The sequence below is a fragment of the Hemiscyllium ocellatum genome, chromosome 22, assembly GCF_020745735.1.
Source record: "Hemiscyllium ocellatum isolate sHemOce1 chromosome 22, sHemOce1.pat.X.cur, whole genome shotgun sequence".
In the NCBI taxonomy this organism is placed as follows: domain Eukaryota; kingdom Metazoa; phylum Chordata; class Chondrichthyes; order Orectolobiformes; family Hemiscylliidae; genus Hemiscyllium; species Hemiscyllium ocellatum.
This window is the reverse complement of record NC_083422.1, coordinates 47,347,484-47,368,904: the sequence shown is the minus strand read 5'-3', so window position 1 is coordinate 47,368,904 and position 21,421 is coordinate 47,347,484. Positions and strand designations below refer to the sequence as shown.

The 21,421-nt window shown below is 43.2% G+C and overlaps 1 protein-coding gene across 4 annotated transcripts in view; it reads left to right on the top strand.

Moving 5' to 3' along the window:
• Positions 1-21,421, top strand: part of pdcd11 (programmed cell death 11) — a 59,692-nt gene that overhangs the window by 9,124 nt on the left and 29,147 nt on the right. For 3 of the 4 annotated variants that reach the window (XM_060842178.1, XM_060842176.1, XM_060842175.1), the window contains exons 4-17: positions 3,810-3,974; positions 5,937-6,098; positions 10,299-10,422; positions 10,898-11,079; positions 12,057-12,164; positions 12,883-13,089; positions 14,135-14,259; positions 14,714-14,774; positions 15,618-15,764; positions 16,001-16,252; positions 16,793-16,912; positions 17,851-18,045; positions 18,720-18,794; positions 21,028-21,123. In XM_060842178.1, coding sequence (XP_060698161.1) covers positions 3,810-3,974; positions 5,937-6,098; positions 10,299-10,422; positions 10,898-11,079; positions 12,057-12,164; positions 12,883-13,089; positions 14,135-14,259; positions 14,714-14,774; positions 15,618-15,764; positions 16,001-16,252; positions 16,793-16,912; positions 17,851-18,045; positions 18,720-18,794; positions 21,028-21,123 — 2,019 coding nt within the window. The remainder of the gene's footprint in view (positions 1-3,809; positions 3,975-5,936; positions 6,099-10,298; positions 10,423-10,897; positions 11,080-12,056; positions 12,165-12,882; positions 13,090-14,134; positions 14,260-14,713; positions 14,775-15,617; positions 15,765-16,000; positions 16,253-16,792; positions 16,913-17,850; positions 18,046-18,719; positions 18,795-21,027; positions 21,124-21,421) is intronic. The other variant, XM_060842179.1, reaches the window with a different exon arrangement.

Here is a 21,421-nt window from a genome sequence, read left to right as displayed (position 1 = left end):
TAAGGTGTATTGAATATTTAAGTTCCTTAGACATTTCTTCACATCATCAAACGCCTTCCTCCTTCGTGCCAAAGCCAGGGAGAAGTCCTGAAATAACATAATCTTGGATCCTTCATGAATCATAGCTTTAGGATCCTTTCCAAGCTTTCTGGAGGCATCCAGGAGTATCTGCCTCTCCCTATAACTCTGCAGCCGGAACAGGACCGGGCGTGGGCGCTGGTTTGGGCCAGATCCGCGTACTGCGACCCGGTAGGCCCACTCCACCCTTACCCGGTCAGTTTCAGCCCCCAGGTTTAAAAGCTGGGGCAACCATCGCTCCAGAAATACTACTAACTGTCCCTTCTCCTCTTGTTCAGGGAGGCCCAGAAGACGGATATTCTTTCTCCGATTTCTATTATCCAGGTCATCCATGTAGATATCAAAGGCCCGGACTCTCTGCTCCAGAGCTCGCACCTGTTCTGCAGCTGTTTGTGCTGCAGCCTCGGAGGTCGTGGCCTTTAGCTCCGCCCCCTTCACTCGGCCCTGTAATTCCTCCAGAGCCTGGCTGTACTTTTGTAACTTTTCTTCGAATGAGTTCCATCTCTGTCTGGATTCTGCGATGAAATTGACGAGTGTCGTTTCCAGCCTGGCAATCATCTCTTCAAGGCCTGTTTTTACATCAGCTGCAGCAGGAGGAGAGGAGGGTGGGGGAGGGGTCTTTGTTTTCTGAGAGCTGCGGGATCCCTTTGGTTTACTCATTATCCACTTAATATTAAACTGCTTAAATATAATAGTAAACAGCTAATTAAGGTTAGAAAATGTTTTTGGGTGGTTTGGTAAGTGTGGTGGGGGTGAGTAACTCACTTTACCCAGGTTTTGGGAAGAGCACTGTAAACTCAGACTTGCTGAGTCGCCGCCATCTTGGATCTCCTCCCTACCTTTTATCTTAGCCTGCTTGGCGCACCTTCCTTATTCCTGAAGAAGGGCTTATGCCCGAAACGTCAATTCTCCTGCACCTTGGATGCTGCCTGACCTGCTGCGCTTTTCCGGCAATACATTTTCAGCTCTGATCTCCAGCATCTGCAGTCCTTACTTTCAACTTCGTAGCTAAACATTGCACTGCCGAGAATGATCATTAAAAGCAAACATGAATACGGAGTGCGAGCCTGTCACTCCGTATGCCACTGAACAAAATCACAGTTTCTATTCAGAGGTCTGTAGATTATTCCCAAATGTGCCATCTTTCCCTTTTTTCCTATCTCTGTCAATATAGATCCATCTGATTCTAGATAATTTCTTGCTATGCACTCACTATATCTCGTACCAATGACACTCCTCAACATCCTTTCCTTCCTGCATGTCATTTTGAAAATTTCATTTCCAGCTTTGATCTCTTGTAGCCATTACTCCGTAATGACTTGAAGCTCAAACTCATTAACTTCCATTTTTGCCATTAATTCACATATTTTGTTTTGAAATCTGTGCAAATTTAAGTGCCGTTCATTTTGCCTTTTGACCAGTTTTTTTTTCTTCCTTTAATAGAGTGTATAAGCATTAACTTCTAACATTTTTCCTATGTTACATGTTAACAGACCTATGGTTTCCCACTTTCAGTTTACCCCCCCTTTTTTTAAAAAAGGAGTTATGACACTATTTTCCAATCTAATAGAATCTGAACCAAATTTAGGGGATTTTGCACATTTGTGTCGTAAGTCACTCAGAAGACCCAAGGATGAAGTAGGTCAGGACTTGGGAATTGTCAGCCTGCAGTTTATAACCATTTCCTCCATGCTAAATATCTAACTTCTTGCATTCCTCCCTCCTTTCCGTTTCCTGAATATTTCTTTTTCTGGCATGTAACTTGTATTCAGTATAGCAAAGACAGATACAAAATGCCTGGTCAGTTCATTTCCCGCATCTCCTATGTTTTTACGTTATTTCTTCTCCAGATTTGCTTTCTGTAGGATCAGCGCTCAGATTGTTAACATTTTTCAATATCTTTGGGAGCACCTACTAACCGTCTTCATATTTCTGGATGGCTTTCTCTCATACTCTAATTTTTCCTCCTCAGTTATTTTTTCTTTTAGTTATTTTTTGCTGTGGTTTTATATTCTGTCCAATTTTCTATCTTGACACTCATCCTTGTGTAATTATGATTTGTCTTTACAGTTGACGATACCTTTCAACTTGTTTATTTACCCTCAGATGATGATTCCCTCCGCTGTATGTCTATTGATCTGTCCTTGAAACTGATTTGCCAGTTCACTTCAGCCATCTCTGTTTTTAGGCCCTCATAATTGTATGAAGACCATATCTTTTTATTTTTTGATTATGGACTGAATTGAGAAAAGCCAAACGTTGTTGGAGAGCTACACATTGTAAAAGTGAGTTCCCTGCCACATGTTTGTAAGGGCTGTTTGCACTACTGTTTGTGATAGCAGTGCAGTGTGGACGAGGCGGAGCCTGGCCATATATACGAAGGGAGATTCAGCCGACTGGATGTAGTTAATTGGTGTGTGGACTGTCAATGACCGAGCTCGTCTGTCTGTTAACAATTGTTTCACTCCTAGGTAGCTGGACACCTTATGAGTGTGAATAGTAGGCAGAATCCATTGAACCTTCAAAAAGGAAAAACTGTCATTTTCTCTGCAGTAAATAAAATACATCAAGCCTGTAGAAAACCAGTTTATTTTCCTTCTTCAGTTGCTGTGAGCTGCGGCTCCAAAGCAATAAATCAGATACTTCATAAGTTGTGAATAATTTGTTCCGCGCCTCCTGCAGGTAAATGAAAATACCATGAGAAGGAAGATCAAAGAGTAATAAACTAAAACTAAGAATTGCGAATGGCAGAGATATGAAACAAACTAAAACAGAAATAGCTGGACACTCAAGTCTGGCAGCGTCTTTGGAGAGAAAACTGACTTAAAATCAAGGAGTAGGAGAAAGTGAGGATTGCAGATGCTGGAGATCAGAGTTGAAGTGTGAGGTGCTGGAAAAGCACAGCTGGTCAGGCAGCAGCTGAGGAGCAGGAGAATCAACGTTTCAAGCACAAGCTCTTCATCAGGAATTCCTGCATGAAGAGCTTATGCTCAAAGCTTCGATTCTCCTGCTCCTCGGATGCTGCCTCACCAGCTGTGCTTTTCCAGCACCTCACACTTCAACTAAAAATCAAGGCGTAACTGGTCGTGACAAACCAAAAGGATCATCTCAGTGAACCCTGTGAATAGGGGCTATTGAACAACTGTCCTGGGTCCTTCCGGCTGTCTATAATACCTATTTGTTTTGTTTGTGTACATCTCTTTGAGAGTAGAGAAGTTTCATGACTGGTTACAGTCTCAATCAGTAGACTTGTATGTGATAAAGTTTCCTGACACTGCCCTAACCTTGCATTTTCTCATTTTCCTCTGCCTGCTGAGCTTTAGAGCAGAGTGTTTAGGTGTTATACATGTACGTCAGTGAGATTGACTCATTCCTCTCTTTTTAATGCAGATTCGGTTGTGACCATCACCTACTTTGCTTGGTGGCCATCTAGTCTCTAATGTCCTTCTATGGAGAGAAATGGCTATCCTTACTTGGTCTGGCCTACATGAGACTTGAGATCCACAGTAAAGTGGTTGACTTATAACTGCCCTGTGGAAAATCAGGAATAAGCAATAAATGCTGGTCTAGCTAGGAGTGTGAATAAATAAAAAAGAGATGCCAACATCAGGTTCACAGCGATCATAGAGGATCTCGAGTTGATTTATTTCAGATTCTACATGTGAACTCCATGACAAAACTGTGTCTGATTTGAATTTTGTTGGTTGATTTATTCCTCCCTTTGCCACCAGGATATGAATGTTGGGATGCTCTTGCTCGGCTGTGTGAAGGAAGTGACTGATTTTGAACTCGTCATTGGGTTGCCCCATGGGCTCACTGGTTATGTCAGTCTCACCAACATCTGTGATGCCTATACCAAATCCCTAAGGGAACAGGTTGATGAGGAACTGACAGAGGTGAGTCTGTTATCCTTCTCTTATTGTATCTGTGAGTTTCCTCTTGTGCACCACATCCTGTTGTGACGCGGGGTTTTGGGGATCAGGATCTGGGCTACTTCAAGCCCGCCTTGTGTCAGAATTATCTTTGTTTCTTGGGTGATGTGGGGGAAGCCTTCCAGGTTTAAGTAAAAACAAAACTATCGCAGAGGCTGGCCTAACAACATTATGGTTAATAGTGTGGCAAACATCTGACTCAAAAGATGATGGTCTGCAACATAGTTGTAAACTCTAAAACTGTAAAGGCTACAGGTGCTTGTTCATCATTCTGCTACCCTCTCTTTTCAGTCCCACCTTGTGTTGTGTGTGTCTGTCGCTGGTGTACAGATCGAGAGTCAAGCCCAGTTGCTTGCCAGATGTCAAAACCTGAACAAATGCAGCAGCCAGTAACTTATAAAAGCATCTTCCTGCAGACAGATGCACCCTCAATAATTAGTTTGAAAAACTGGGTTGGAAGTTGGGGTTTTCAGAAAAATCGACTTCTGGCTGAGGTTCCCAGGCTCATGGTCTCCAACCAATCAGATTTACTCCACATGAAATGGTTGGAGGCGCTGGGTACTGCGAATTATAGGCCTTAACAACATTCCAGCCATAGCACCCAGATCTGTGCTGCAGAATTTGCCACTCATTTAAGCAACTCTTGGATAGGCACACGGAAAATAGTATAATGAAGGCTATGTACGTTAGTCTGATCTTGGAGTAGGATAAAAGGCTGGCACAACATCAAGAGCCGAAGGGCCTGTACTGTGCTATACTGTTCTGTGCTCTAACACTAGTAAAGAGGCCTTGATGAATTGTTACACTCTATATTGGGGATGGTACACACTGCTGCCATATGTGTCAGTGCTCAAGGAAGTGAATGTTGAATATAATGGATGGGGAGCCAATCACCTGGATTGTGTCAAGCTTCTTGAGTGTTGTTGAAGCTGCACCCATTCCAGCAAGTGGGGAGTATCCCATCAGATTCCTGATGAAGGGCTTATGCCCAAAGCGTCGATTCTCCTGCTCCTTGATGCTGCCTGACCTGTGCTTTTCCAGCACCACACTCTCAACTCTGATCTCCATCATCTGCAGTCCTCACTTTCTCTTAGAAGGATGAGGGGGACCTGATAAAATTTTAAAAAATAAAACAAAGAACTGCAGGTGCTAGAAAACTGAAACAAAAACAGAAATTGTTGGAGAAATTCAGCAGGTTTGGCAGGATCTGCGGAGAGAAAGCAGAGTCATTGTTTCGGGTCCAGTGACCTTTCAGCAGAACTGCTCTTATGAAGGGTCACTGGACCTAAAGCATCGACTCGGCTTTCTCTCCACACATTCTCCCAGACCTGCTGAGTTTCTCCAGTAATGTTTGTTTTTGTTAAAGATTTGTAAAGTCCTGAAAGGTTGCAGGAGGATGGACGTAGAGAAGATGTGAGGAAGAGGTTATATGGATCAGAAATATTTGGAAGGATATGGATGAAGCAGAGGCAGATGGTACTAGTTTAGTTTGGAACTATGGTCAGCATGGACTGGTTGGACCGAAGGGTCTCTTTCCAAGGTGTATAACTCTATGGCTCTAAGATTTATACAGATCCGATGGCAGAGGGACTAGTTTCTATACTATGATTTCTACAGAGGGATGTACAGTAGTGACAGGAGATTCTAGAGGCTTTTTGAGGTATTTTCTTGTTAAGCTTCAAGAAAGCTTTCTTTCATTGTGGAAAAATTAGTGAGGAATTTTGAAATTGCAAATGATCATTATAAGCAAAAAGTAACTAGTGATGTTTACTGGGCCAGCTACATGACCCACCAGGCATAATCAATAGACTGTTTCTACCATACGTCTATAAGTGCTGCTGAGTTTTGGCTTGTGTATTTGTACTCCTTTCTGATGTTGTGCTTCTCATCTCTGGTCTGATACGTTTCATTCCCAACAAACCCCAGGATCTGGTAGTCCTGTCAGATCTGTACAGCCCTGGTATGGTTATACGATGTGTTGTGTACGAGCTCGGAAAGACAAATTCCAACCACCCCAGCTTGAGACTCTCCATTAACCCGAAGGATGTAAACAAGGCATTATCTCCTGAAGCACTGCAAGCTGGCATGGTGAGTATATCGATATAGTCAGGAATTCTCAGATCCAGCTTTACTAATCTGATCCAAGGGAAACAGTTTAACGAAGTACATCCTCAAGTTTGACATTTCCAGAACCAATAACATGTCTGTCCCAAAAATAGAGGGCGCTTCGTGAGTTTATTGAGTCACGCCCACAAATGGCCCCAGTTTCTTGTTCAAGAGTATGCTCATTATCCCGAGTGTATCTCAGGTCTAACAATAGAACGTACTTGTGATCTGATTTGAACTGAATGCCCCACCATTCATGGATTGACATTATTTTAGTTCACTTCAAACCATTCTGTTACCCTCAAGAACACTTCCTGGCTCTGAGTTTTGATTTTGAATCTTCTCTTTTTTATTTTACTGATCATTGAAAGTGGCCGAGCCACTTTCTGACACAAACCTTTCCTGTCAACCATCAATAAAACCAGCTCCCAATACAGCAAAATAAGGAAAGTATTCCAAAATTGGTAGGAGTGAATGTTTCATCAAATGGTGCAGCATTGAAAGAGGCGTTTTTGCCCATGATGCCTATCTCAACTAGTCACCCTCCTCCACCTTTTCCCTGGAGCTCTAAAATCTCTCTCTGTAGATAATGATCCAATTCCCTCATGAAAGCTGCCATTGACCATGTATCATCCAAACTTTCAGGCTGCACATTCCAGATCCTAACCACTCACTGCACTTAAGAGTTTATTTCCTTGTGCTGCATTTTGTTCTATTTTCAGTTACAACAAATCTGTCACCTATGGTTCTCGATTCATCCACCAATGGGAACAGTCTCTCCCTAGCTTTTCTGTGAAGAGCCCTCATTCATTTTGAAAACTTCTATCAGGTCGCCTGACCTTTATGCTTCCCCAGTTCATTCATGTTACCAAAGTACCTCGTTCCTGAAACCATTCCTATGTATCTTTTCTGAACCCTTTTTAAAACCTTCCCATCGTTCCTAAAGTGTCTTGCTCAGACTGGACACCGTACTCCAGCTCAGGGCAAGCCAGTGTTTAATAAATGTTCTTCATAATTTTCTTGCTCTGATTTATAAAGCCCAGAGTCCAGTATGCCATCTTCAGTAATCTATCCATGTATATCCCAAGGTTCCTCTGCTCCTGCACCCCTTTAGAATTGCACGTTCTGTTTTTGTTGTTTCTCCAAGTTCTTCCTCCCAAAATGAATCACTTCACATCTGTGTTAAACCGTTCCTCGAGCTGGCTCTGTTGTCGTGAAGTCTCTCTCTATCTTCAGAGATGGATTCTTAGAGCAGCTGGTGCTGGAGCCGACCAGGGAGAAGGCAATTCTGGATCTGGTATTGTGCAACGAGCCAGAATTGGTCAGGGACCTCGAAGTGAAGGAGCCATTGGGAAGTAGTGACCTTCATACAATAAGCTTCAATCTGCAATTTGAGAAGGAGAGGGTACAATCGGAAGTGACAATATTTCAGTTGAATAAAGGGAACTATGGAGCTATGAGGGAGAAGCTGGCCAAAGTTCAATGGTGCAATACCTTAGCAGGAATGACAGTGGAGGAACAATGGCGGATATTTCTATGTATAATGCAGAAGATGCAGGATCAGTTCATTCCAAAAAGGAAGAAAGATCCTAGGAGGAGGCATGGGTGGCCATGGCTGACGAGGGAAGTTAAGAAACATATTAAGTTAAAAGAGAAAAAGTATAACATAGCAAAGATAAGTGGGAAAACGGAGGACTGGGAAGCTTTTAAAGAACAACAGAGGATTACTAAGAAGGAAATACACAGAGAAAAAAATGAGGTATGAAGGTAAACTGGCCAATAATATAAAGGAGGAGAGTAAAAGCTTTTTTAGGTATGTGAAAAGCAAAAAAATGGTGAGACTAAAATTGGGCCCTTGAAGACAGAAATGGGAATATATTACGGGGAACAAAGAAATGGCAGAAGAATTGAATTGGTATTTCAGATCTGTGTTCACTGGGGAAGACATAAGCAATCTCCCTGAGGTAACAGTGGCTGAGGGACCTGAACTTAAGGGAATTTATATTTGCCAGGAATTGGTGTTGGAGAGACTGTTAGGTCTGAAGGTTGATAAGTCCCCGGGGCCTGATGGTCTACATCCCAGGGTACTGAAGGAGGTGGCTCGAGAAATTGTGGATGCGTTGGTGATTATTTTCCAGAGTTCGATAGATTCAGGATCAGTTCCTGCGGATTGGAGGGTGGCTAATGTTATAGCACTTATTAAGAAAGGTGGGAGAGAAAAAGCAGGAAATTACAGACCAGTTAGTCTGACCTCAGTGGTGGGAAAGATGCTGGAGTCTATTATAAAGGATGAAATTACGACACATCTGGATAGTAGTAACAGGATAGGTCAGAGGCAGCATGGATGTATGGAGGGGAAATCATGCTTGACTAATCTGGAATTTTTTGAAATGTAACTCTGAAGATGGACGAGGGAGATCCAGTAGATATGGTGTACCTGGACTTTCAGAAAGCTTTTGATAAAGTCCCACACAGGAGGTTAGTGAGCAAAATTAGGGCGCATGGTATTGGGGGCAAAGTACTAACTTGGATTGAAAGTTGGTTGGCTGATAGGAAACAAAGATAGTGATAAACGGCTCCATTTCGGAATGGCAGGCAGTGACCAGTGGGGTACCGCAGGGATCAGTACTAGGACCGCAGCTTTTTACAATATATGTTAATGATATAGAAGATAGTATTAGCAATAACATTAGCAAATTTGCTCATGATACTAAGTGGGGTGGCAGGGTGAAATGTGACGAGATGTTAGGAGATTGCAGGGTGACCTGGACAAGTTAGGTGAGTGGTCAGATGCATGGCAGATGCAGTTTAATGTGGATAAATGTATGGTTATTCACTTTGGTGGCAAGAACAGGAAGGCAAATTACTACCTAAATGGAATCAATTTAGGTAAAGGGACAGTACAGAGAGATCTGGGCGTTCTTGTACACCAGTCAATGAAGGTAAGCATGCAGGTACAGCAGGTAGTGAAGAAAGCTAATAGCATGCTGGCCTTCAGAACAAGAGGGATTGAGTATAGAAGCAAAGAGGTTCTTCTGCAGCTGTACAGGGCTCTGGTGAGACCACACCTGGAGTGCTGTGTGCAGTTCTGGTCTCCACATTTGAGGAAAGGCATTCTGGCTATTGAGGGAGTGCAGCGTAGGTTCACAAGGTCAATTCCTGGAATGGCAGGATGACCTTACACTGAAAGACTAGAGCGACTGGGATTGTATACCCTTGAGTTTAGAAGACTGAGAGGGGATCTGATTGAGACATAAAAGATTATTAAAGGTTTGGACGCTCTGGCAGCAGGAACCATGTTTCCGCTGATGGGTGAGTCCCGAACCAGAGGACACAGCTTAAAAATACGGGTTAGACCATTTAGGACAGAGATGAGGAGAAACTTCTTCACCCAGAGAATGGTGGCTGTGTGGAATGCTCTTCCCCAGAGGGCAGTGGAGGCCCAGTCTCTGGATTAATTTAAGAAAGATTTGGAAAGAACCCTTAAGGATTGTGGAATCAAGGGTTATGGAGATAAGGCAGGAACAGGATACTGATTAAGCATGATCAGCCATGATCATATTGAATGGTGGTGCAGGCTCGAAGGGCAGAATGGCCTACTCCTGCACCTATTGTCTGTTGTTTTTCACAACTGAAAGAAACTCAATTTATTTATGTAAATTGTCATTTGTTCATGAGCCCCAGGGTCCTGTGGCAGCGCAGGTTGAGACTGGAGTATTAGAGGAGGATGACATTGACTGTGACCAGGAGGTAATCCTGTGTTAAATTGGTGCAGTGATATTTGGAGTATTTTCTGTGTGCTGCTGTAGTGATGTTTATCTCCCATTAAAGTTAGGCTGGAAAAAAAGTTGTGCTAATTTGCAAATTATTTTAGCATTCATTTGAACACCTGCTTTTGCTAAATATTGTTTTTAAAAGTGCATTCAATTCCTCATGTTTGGTTCTATATGTGCTATCAATTCTGAGAATCATTTCAAAATGTCAGCTTGGAGACCTGTTTTATTTAATCCTTCTTTCCCACAAAGATTAGTGTGAGGGTGTAGGAGTTACTGGGAATTGTTCCACTGATGTTCAGTAGCAGGAATGAAGGGCAGAAAGATAGACATTCAATCTGTCTTTGTTTCAGTTGTACCAACTACTAATATTGTGTTCCGAGTGCCATGCTTCCCTATCTTATTGCAGCTACTCTCAGGCTGTGTATCCAGTGTTGAGGAACATGGCTATCTGGTCGACATTGGAGTCAAAGCCACCAAAGCTTTCCTCTCGCACATGAAAACCCAGGAGTTCATAAAGAGTAGAAATCGAGGTGAGTCTCCACCAATAATCCGTGAGGTGAATCCTCTCTGATATGTTGCGCTCATCATTCAGCACACCAGTCAAACATACAATAGAGCCAACTTGATCCATGGCACCAGTTTCCTGTGGTCTAGCGTCCAGCTGTTGGGAGCTGCTGACTGTACCTAGTCAAGAGCTCTCTAACATTTCTGTAACTTGTTTGTGATTCGTGTGCACTTGCGTTGATGACTAGATCCTTTAACTTGTTTGAAACACCTAGGAAATCTGAGGATTTGGTTTGTAATTGAAAAATTCTGTCTGTTTATTACCCATTCATGTCTCTGCATGCATCTAAATTGCTCGATAACTAGACCTTGCTAGCTGTTTATATTGCAGTGGTGAGGTTCCGACTAGCGTGTTGACCTGCTCTCTTTGCTGTGTGCTTTGCTGTGATATTTCTGAATTTATCTTGTAACCAAAGCCCTGATGTATTTGCTCCCACTTAGGCATGCCTCTCCGTGTTGGTCAATATCTAACCACTCTGGTGGAGTCAGTGAAGAATGATGGCCGCATTGCCCAGCTCTCGATCCGTCATACTGACGTTGCTGCAGCAACAGCAACTGAAGATCAGAAATGGAGTCTCTCCAATCTGCTCCCTGGGCTGATAATCAAGGCTGAAATTCAAAAGGTGCAGGTTTTAGGACTTGTGTTGTCTCCCATTCCTGTTCCCAGAGAAAGAAGTAAGATGTGGGGTGATCTGTTTGAGGTCTTTGAATACCTAATCGAACTTCTGTCATTTGTAGAGAAGAGACATCTGGGAGAGGCCAAGCTCAGGACAATAAAAACAAAATGGTAATAGCTTCAACTGGGGTTTCAGATGGAGTTTACTTACTCAGAGAGTGGTGAGAATATTGAGGTCACCAATGGAGCGAGTGGTCGAGGTGAATACTCCCAAGGACACAGAAATCGAGCAATATGTTGATAGGATTGGAGCAAGGTCATGTGGGATGTCCACACTGCTGTAAACTGTTTCTGTGCTGGAACTGTAACATCCTCTGGATGTGCACACAAACATCAATTCAAACTGTACATCAGCTCCTCAAGTTGATCCAGTTGGACGCAGATTAAAGAAGTGGCCTTTTATCTAGGAGCAGAGATTCAGGGAAGGGCTGTAGTTATGATGTCAATCAGCCCTTACTCTCTCGGGTGATATCTGTCCTCTGAGTTCCATGCACTTTTGGTTTTAGTTTCACATTTGAGCCATTTTTGTTTCGGTGTGTACAGTATCTCAATGAGCTTCAAATTCCAGAACCTGATCAAGTAAACATTAATGATAAATGGGGATACTTACTAATCTCGTCATGTTAAATCAGAAATGGCGCACTCACTCTCTCTGTCTGCCTCTGGGCACGCTCTCTCCTCTCCTCTCCTCTCCTCTCCTCTCCTCTCCTCTCTCTGTCTCTCGTTTGGGTCCCTCTCTCTCTGTGTCTGTCTGCCCGCATTTTCTGGGTGTCTCTTCCTTTGTCTCCCTCCCTCTTTCTCTGTGTCTGTATCACTTCCTTTTTATCGGCTCATTTGGTCTGTCTGTCTCATGCCTATCCACCTCTGGTAACAGTGATTTGCTCTGAGCTCCTGTGTTCTAGACCTTGTGCTGATTGATTGCAGGTGGATACCTGCGGTTTGATTCTGCAGTTTAACTCTGGTTTGAGTGGGACCGTCGATTTCATGCATCTGGATTCACGGCGAGTCAGGACCTACCACCCCGGGCAGCAGGTTAGTTTGATGAAACTATTTGTACGCCACCTTAATGAAGAAAACAGTGAGAGAATGAGTATAAGGAGGTGATGATGAACCATATCAAACCCTCAAACCTTTCATTCCATTTACACCTGGCCAGCAGAGAGAAGTTAATTGTCGTGAAGCAGCTGCTCTGTTGATTCTGTCCCTTTCGATTTGGCACCACCTCTAGTTTTGCTCACCGCCAGCAACTTCATAATCTCAGTGAGAAGTGGAAAATCAGATGGAACAAAAGAATTAGATTGATTCAGGGAAATTCATTCTCTGATCCAAAGGGCGATGCAGGTTACTTCAGGAAACACTGGTGCTCATGCAGCAGTCGCTTGTTAGAGAGTACCACAGCGCTCTGTCAAGGGTTTGTGCCCAACCCAGGTTCATAGATCACAGAACTCAGGAGGGAGAATCGAAGGTGCAGAATGCTGCAGCCAAACATTCTCGCATGATATGAATGTTGTGATGGGAATGGTGTTGCTGACAGAGACCAGCAATGGATTTCACTTAAAAGCTTTCCCTCACTTTCACACACTCATCAGCTCCATGGTCCCCAAATGTGGGTTCTGCAGCCAAAGTTGCCTTTTCAAGTGTGGGAGTTTACACCGGGTTACCTATGACACGTTGTTGCTGATCAACTTGGCTGTCTCCATTAGACAGAACTTACTGAGAGTAAATCACCAGGATTGTGTCTCTGTTGCAGGTGAAAGCTTGTGTTCTGTATGTGCAGCCGGAAACAAAGGCTGTACACCTGACATTGCGGCCTGCCTTCCTACAGCCGGGGGCAATGTTGCAGGAGCCATGCCCCCATAGGATTGGGAAGATTTTCGAGCAATGCACTGTGCGGAGTTACTACAAAGGAGCTGGTGTCATCTTTCAGCTGGATGATGGGACCTTTGCCTATTCACCTGTGAGTGACTCCCTTCAGTTGTGTCTGTGGATTGAGCGTCAACACTAATGATATTTCAATCTGTTAACAGTTTTGCATTTGTATAACTCCCTTCACATCCTCTGGGTTTTGCAGCAAGTTAAGCACTTTTGAAGTAATGTAACACTATAAAGCAGTTAGGGATGGGCAATAAATGCTAGTCCAGCCAACAATGCCCACGACCTGTGAATACATTTTTTAAAAGGTAGCCAATTTGAGCATGGCAAAATCGTACAAGTAAGATAGAATAGTTTTTTTTAGAAAGTAATTGGAATTTTAAAAAATAACATTGGTTCAGGGATGGATATAGGATAGCGAACTGAGCTAAGCCCCTGATTTTTAAAATCTTGCAACGTGAGAGCTGACTGGCTCTTGGTTGGAAGTCACCTTGGGAAGAGGGGCCTGCTGACAGTGCGTCGTCTTCTCACCAATCACCTGCCAAAGGCGGGATGCTACCTTGCTGTCCTCCCACAATGGGGTGTTGTGATGCTGCTACATTGAACTATCAGTCTGTGGCCTCCCTCTCAAATCTCTGAACTGGTGTACAATGAGATGATTAGTTAGAAAATGCTGAAGTGTGCTACCCTCTCCCACATCTTCCCTAGCTCACTTCGACGCTGTAGCCCAGAGAATGATTACTACCTTTGTGGTTGAGACCCTGTGCTCTGCTGGAAGACCGATTTCCCATGCACCAGAGTGAGAATGCATTGAACAGAAACATCAATTCTGTGTTTTCTCTCCACAGATCCTGCCTGACCTGCAAAGTGTTTCCAGCATTTCTGATTTCATTGCAAATTACACTTTGTTGTTAAAGTCTTGTACCCTTCACTAAGTGTTGCAGATTAAACACTGACAGCAGATGAAGTAAAGCTGGTTTCATTATGACCTGGTTTAGTTTATATGATGGTCTGTCTGGTGTAAAAGTGCTGTTTCATTAACCTGCCTCTTCAATTGCAGGCATGCATTGTTGTCATGTGACTTTGCCTCCTTCCACAAGATCACTGATTGTTAATTTCTAACATTGCAGAAATCTCATCTGTCTGGCACTACGATGCCCTTTGACCCAAAAGACTTCAGTGAAGGTTCCAGGCACAGGTGCAGGGTCATTGACCACAGCCCAATGGAACAGATGGCTCTGGTTTCTCTGAGAAAGTGAGTGTGAAGGGTCATCAATACTGAGACGTTGTGTTCAATAGAGGGTAACAGGTGGCATAGACCATGAGTCAGCAATACCCTAAGACATTTACTGGGCAACAATGATTAGGAAAGGGAGCACATCTACAGCACTGGGTTAGATACAGAGTAAAACCCCTCTACGTTGTCTCAATCAAACATTGCCAGGACAGGTAAGACATTGGGTTACATACAGACAATCTGTTTTGTTCCACTTTCAATAGTTTGTTCTAGTGATGTGACATTTCCATCATGTTCTTAATTAAAAACAAGTTAGTTTTCCACTTTGTGGTTAGCCCAAACAAGAGGGACAGAAATAGCACAAACCAAATTCAATCGAGAACAGGTTCTGATAGCAGAGACTGACGGATTATATCTTGACTCCTGTAATAAACACACAGCCCTTCCTTGATTTTGAGTTTCTCCTTTTTAGGAGCATTCTTGATGCCCAATTTTTGAAGTACCAGGACATTAAGCTGGGACAGCTGGTCGAGGTAAGTCTTCACAGCCAGAGCTTTATAAACAGTACAGTCTTTGGAAAGTATAGATTCCTAAAGCAGCCTCCAGCAGGACAGGGTGAACAAGTGGCATGTGCCAAAATGTCCTGCTCTCTTGCCTCAGGGCTATTTCCAGCTGCTGCTTAACTAACCACTCTTCCATTGATTCCTTCTGTCTTTCCTAATTGGGTATTGGTTAGAGATCCTCCTAATCCGCCATGACTTTGCTCATGACTTCGGTTTTGCCAGGAGAATCTTATTGCTGCAAATTGAGAATAACAAAAACAGCGCTCTTTCTCCTTTGCTCTCCTCTTTTCAGTCCCTCAGCTAATCCAACCTGGCTGCTGTCACACTCACTCTCGCTCTCTCATCAACCTTGTTGAAGTGTCTCCATCCTCATTTCAGATCTGAACTAATTGTGAAAACTTGGTCAGTGTGACTGAGAATTGCTGAGAAGGTTCTTGTGAACTGTTCCTTCCTACCACTCCAGGGCATCCGCCTCATTTCAGTATATCTGAACTTACCTGCCTATGCTGAGGGAACAACCCTCTGCCTATACAACAATCAATGACCTATGTTATTCACCTATCCCTTGGTCCCTGACCTACATAGCCTTAATATTCAGTAGTGTCTGATCTGGGCATTCCAATATCTCTTTACCCAGTGACCATTAAGTATATAGTGACCTTTCAATAAAACCTATCTTGCGGAGATTTGACAGCACTTGCTGTCTTGTGTGTAAACAGGAACTAGCTATTTTTGGAGAGTTGAATGGAATCTAGCTAGGATCTTTCCAACAGATTTGTCAATGACTACATTCTTCATTTTGCTACTTTTCAGGGTAAAATCACCTCTCTGGAGAGTTATGGGATGCACGTGAAGCTAACTGACCACATTCAGGGACTGGTGCCTCATACTCATCTGTCAGACATTCCCCTGAAACACCCAGAAAAGCTGTACAGTGTGGGAAACCTGGTGAAGTGCAGGGTGAGTGTGCAATATGTTCTCTGTGCAGGACAGGCTGAGTGTGCAGTGTGTTTATGGTCCAAGAAGGACCCTGGTCCCCCAGATCAGTCCAGCCTGAATGTGACTCTGCTCTTTTCCCGGAGGGTGTAGTCCTTGAGGAATCAGCAGTATCACCACTCCTCAAAGATAAATGTCTATATTTCTGAATGACTGAGCTGAAGTGTTCCTCTTGGATTAAACATTTGTTTCTTTCTCAGGTACTGATGGTAAACAGTGACACCAAGAAACTGACCCTGACTCTGAAGAAGACGCTGGTTGGTTCAAAGCTTTCTGTTATTACCCAGTACAAGGAGGCTGTTCCCAAGCGACTGGCCCACGGTTACATCGTCTCTGTGAAGCCCTATGGCTGCATCGTCAGCTTCTACGGTGATGTGCGAGGGCTCGTCCCTCAGCAGGAGCTGAGTACCCAGCCCATCCCCTTTCCAGAGAAGGTCTTCTATGTTGGTCAGGTGAGAGAGCTCGAGCAAGGGAGACAGGGTAGAGTCAGACTGAGGGCAATCAGCAGGGGAGGCCAGGCAGAGTCGGAATGAGGGCAGTCACCTGGGGGAGACCGAGCAGTCTGAGTGAGGGCAGTCTGGGAGGGAGACTGGATAGAGTCAAAGTGGGAGGTCACCATATTGTGCAAGGGTGCTTCAGTGGGGAGGCTGGTGTTGGGTGGATTCAGAGTGCCAACAGTCATTGCGGAGCTTGGGATGGCTCAGAGTAGGGGTGGGTGTGGGAGGTATTTTGAGTGTTTAGTTAGGTCTATTCAGAGAGGACCATGTTATGGTTTGCAGGTGGGGAGCTTTCTGACTGAGGATGGTCAGTAGGAAGCTGCATAGATTTGGATGATAATGGCCAATGAGAAGGGATAATGTCATGTTGGGACTACTCTCCATGCCTTGGGGAGGCAGAATGGAAGGGGTGGAGCAGCAGTTCTTGTGATGTTTTGGATGCTGTACCAAGATCTTTTGGCCTCATGCTTGCCGTTGGACTTGCCCCCTTCCCAGGTTGTCAAGGTCATTGTCCTAAAGTGTGACCCAACTCAGGAGAAGCTGCTGTTATCCATGAAAACCACACAGAAGGTGGGAACTGACGCTGATGAGTCTTCAATGTACCCAACTGGAAAGGTATTTATCTATTTACAACAACTTTGATTAATAATGAGGAAGAAAATGTAAACTGTAGGAAAAATGTCAATGGACTTGTCAAATGAACAGTGAAATTTGTTTCACCAAACAATTATTGGGCTTTGATAGATGTAACTGAAATACCATCTCAGTATGGGAGCTTAGAAAAACAGCTACAAAACAGTAGTTACAGGCTAATGAGGTAGCAATGTACATTTACCAGAATGAACCCAGAAATAAAAGCATTCATTTGAAACCAGGTTTGTATTTGTGTAAAAACTGAAAGAACTGCAGATGCTGTAAATCAGAAACAAAAACAGAAGTTGCTGGAACAGCTCAGCGGGTTCGGACAGTATCTGTGAAGGCAAATCAGAGTAAATGTTTCATGTCTAATGACCCTTCCTCAGAACTAATTAGTTTTTCCAGTTATTGAGAGGTCAGTTAAATCCTGTGTATCAGTTTTAAATAAAAAGATTTATCAGCCAGATTTCTTAACCAATATGTTTATGAATTTATCGTCAAAACAAAACTCTTCCTCCCCCTTTTATGCTCTCTGTCTCCAAATGTCAAGATTTGGAGATGCCGGTGTTGGACTGGGATGTACAAAGTTAAAAGTCACACAACGCCAGGTTATAGACCAACAGGTTTAATTGGAAGCATTGGCTTTCAGAGCGCTGCTCCTTCATCCAGGTGGTTGTCAAAGCTGAGAATGTTTTGTTGAGCAAGGAAGTTAAAAATTATAGAATTAAATGAAGTTAAGCTCAGCCATCATCTGATTGTATTATTCAGCAGCATTGTGCTTGGTGGGGGCGGGGGAGAATGCGGGGAGGGTTGTGTGTGATGAATGGCCTCCTTCTCTCTTTGATATCCTATTTCTGAATGCATTTCCTTGCTCCTTTTGCTGCTGATGTGCTTTCACTGTGATAAATGTGTTTCAGATTGTCGATGTGGAAGTCTTGGTGAAAGTGGAGAATGGGCTGAAGGTCTCCATTCTCCCACAGCGTTCACCTGCCTTTCTCCCAACGGTACACCTCTCGGACTATGTCTCAAATTGTCAGCTTCTTGCTGAGAGGCTGCAGAAGGGTGACATCCTCTCCAATGTTATGTGTTTAAGCCAAGCCCATGGCCAGATTGTATCCTTTATTCTGACTAAACTTTAGCCAAACAAAGGTCTTCGTTATTATCAAGTATGCTTTCAACAGGAAGAGTTTCATAATATATCATGGAGACCAATATACTGTTAGACGAGTAATTAAAAATGCGATGGGTGGGTGGTTTAGTCATATTAATATCAATAGGTTCTTACTGTGAGTGTCACTGCTCCCTGACAGATCCCTTAGCAGCAGAGCGGTGACCAGCTCCTGAATCTTCCATTTTAAGTATAGGCCCGGGTTGGTTCCTCGGCTTTACTTTTAATCTTGTTTCCAATACTTTGTGAGTTTTTAAAATTTAACAGTTGAGCTAGTTGTCATCTGATTGCTGATAGTCAACTTTGTCTCTTTTTAGCTATTGTCAATAAATAAGTTGGGATAGTTAACAGGGAGACAGGAATAGGCAAGGGACTGGGGTAAGGTGAGTCAGTTTGGAGAGAGCCAGGAGAAACCAGATATGCTGAACAGTCTCCTATGTTATGTGGCCGGTATTAGCTTTTATGAATTCTTGAGCTAGTTCAGAAGGATTTGCGACATGATTGAGGATTGCATCAGATCCACTATAAGGAGTGTTTTTTTATAAATTGGGTTACTCCGTAACCAAGCTAGTTTCCTCTACAGTCACAGTGTTGCCTGCCCTTAACTTTGTTGCTCAGATTCTTTGTAGAAAAGCTGCAGTGATAGCTTTTGCTAAACAAGCGCCACTGCCAAAGGACGTATTGGAACTCCAGGTGAGTTGTAACTTGCTTCTTGAAGCTTGAGTCCCTCTGATGTGCTTTCTTTAGATGTACAGTCACTTCTGCTGTAATGTGGTAGTTCGGTTCTCGTGCAATCCTGTGTTATAAGAAAATTGCATAATCGCATCACCACATAAACTAATGGGACTAGAACTGCGTCATAACCAATACACACTTTAAAAGTTCACACTATACAAACAGTGTCCCCAATTCATGAATTGCATTGTAGTGAATTTGCATTAATGAAATGCGTGTTATAGCAGAACGACCAAAGAGTTCAACTTTGATAGTGAATCATCATTGGGATGGACAAGCTCACTGGTATTGCACTGATTCATAGTGTGCTTGCCGACATAATCCTATGTTGCAAATAAAGGAACTGGGAGCTGTGTTGCCCCTTTGTCATTCATCGCGATTGTGACTGATCTTTTAAGAAGACTTCTTAAATTTTCTGCCTCATCCATATATTCCTTAATTCTCTTAGTGTTCAAAACTCTATCTTCCTCCGTTTTAAATAATCTCAATGACTACGTCACTAGGATCGAGAAATCCAAAGATTCACTGTACTATATTTTTTGAATGACAAAATTCTCCTGTCAACGCTAAATGGCTGACTTCTTATCCTGTGATGTCCAGTTCTAGTCTCTCCGTCCAAATGAAGCAGCTTCTCAGCATCTGCCCTGTCAAATAGTATAGGAATTTTGGAACGGTAAAATACTAGAGATCTGAAATAGAAACCACAAATACTGGAAATGCCCAAAGTTAGGTAGCATCATTGGAGAGAATTGTGTGTGATTCAGTCCTTTGACCTTTCATCAGAACTGGAATAAGGTAAATCAGTAGGTTTTGAGCAAGGTAAAGGGGAGAAGGTAGGAAGAAAAATAATAAAAAAGGAAGATCTGTGATAAATTAAAGGGGAGTTTAAAAGACAAAAGGTTTCGTGATATGAAGCCAGAGATGGTGGCAATGGACATGTTTTTTAAAAAAAAACTCAGAGGATGTGTCTAGAGGTGGTGTGATTAACAGGATACTGAATAACATCCATTGGAAAACAAAAGAATTAATCGAGAAACCAGATTTAGAAGCAAAACAAAATTAAATAAATGCAGTCTTTTAAAATTGGTGAACTTCATGTCAAGTCCAGTTGCTTGAAATTATATTTTCAAAACATGTTGCACTCAGGCTTGGTTTGAGCCGCAGCAGACTAAGGTCAGAGGGCTGTGTGGTGAAGATCTAAAACAACAGATGACAAGAAAGCATTGCTCGCTAACTGAATAGATGTATTTTACAAGGTGGTGTCTGGTCTGCATTTGGTCTCTTCAGTACAGAGGCGATTGCATTGTTACCAGCAAATACCTAATTAAGAGGCCTGAATTCATGCTTGGAGCTTTGAACAGTGAGAACAAAGGAGGTGAAAGGGCAGGTATTGCATAACCTGTGCTGACATCAACAGATCCTATTGGAAAGGAAGAATGTGTTCGGAGAGGCTCCAGACTGGACTAGGGTTTCAGAAAAGGAGTGATCTCTTTGGTGGAGGCTGGTACAATTGCAACATTTAAGAGGCATTTGGATGGGTATGTGAATAGGAAGGGTTTGGAGGGATATGGGCCGGGTGCTCAGGTGGGACTAGATTGGGTTGGGATATCTGGTCGGCATGGACAGGTTGGACCGAAGGGTCTATTTCCATGCTGTACATCTCTATGACTCTTCAAAATCCTGAAAGGAGAGGTTATGAGAGGATGGATGTGATGGCAACATCATACTGGGGCTGGTGAAAATGGCAGGCAATGATGATTTGAATGCAGAGGCTGGTGGGATAGAACGTTGAAGCAAGCAGAACCTGTTTGTGGTTCTGGGAGGGAGGAAAGGGGATGAGGGTAGAAGGGTGGGAAATGGAATAGACAGGGTCAAGAACCTCATTGGTCTCAGGAGGACATAAAGACTTTGGAAACTGATGTGGAACGTTGCACCTTTTAAACCAGTGCAACTGAGATAAAGAATCTGGATTAGAATAGTAAAGAATTTTATCCAACTAAATGAAATCCTTCTAAGTGGTAACTATTTTAGGCTCATTCTACTTGACCTGTCCTCCCAGCATTGGTCCTCTATCCCCAGAATCTAGTGAGACTTCGTTGCATTACTTCTGAAATAAGTATCGTCTTCCTTGGGGAAGGAGCTCTGGCCTCTAGAAACCACTCTGCTTTACCTGTCTCTCTGTTTTCTTTAGGTGGGAATGCAGATGCCGGGTTTTGTGAAGAACATTATGACATATGGAGTGTTTGTCGAATTCCCACATGGATTGTACGGCCTGGCTCCCAAAGCTGTGAGTCCAATATCCAGTCTACACCTATTGATTTGTTCTGACCAACACAGCAACAGATTTGCTGAATCTTATTAAATGATTTACATGGTCCTGTAGTGATGGTGTAGTGCTCATATTATTGTAGTATTTGTAACTAATGATTGGGAGATTGCGCATTTGAATTCTCATAACTGAAACATTAAAGGCTGGAAGTAAAAAGCTGGTCTTGGGGAAGATGGCCAAGGAACAATTGTCGCAGAAACCCCGCCTGGTTAACTAATGTCCTTCAAGGAAGGAAATCTTCCTGACCCAGTCTGGC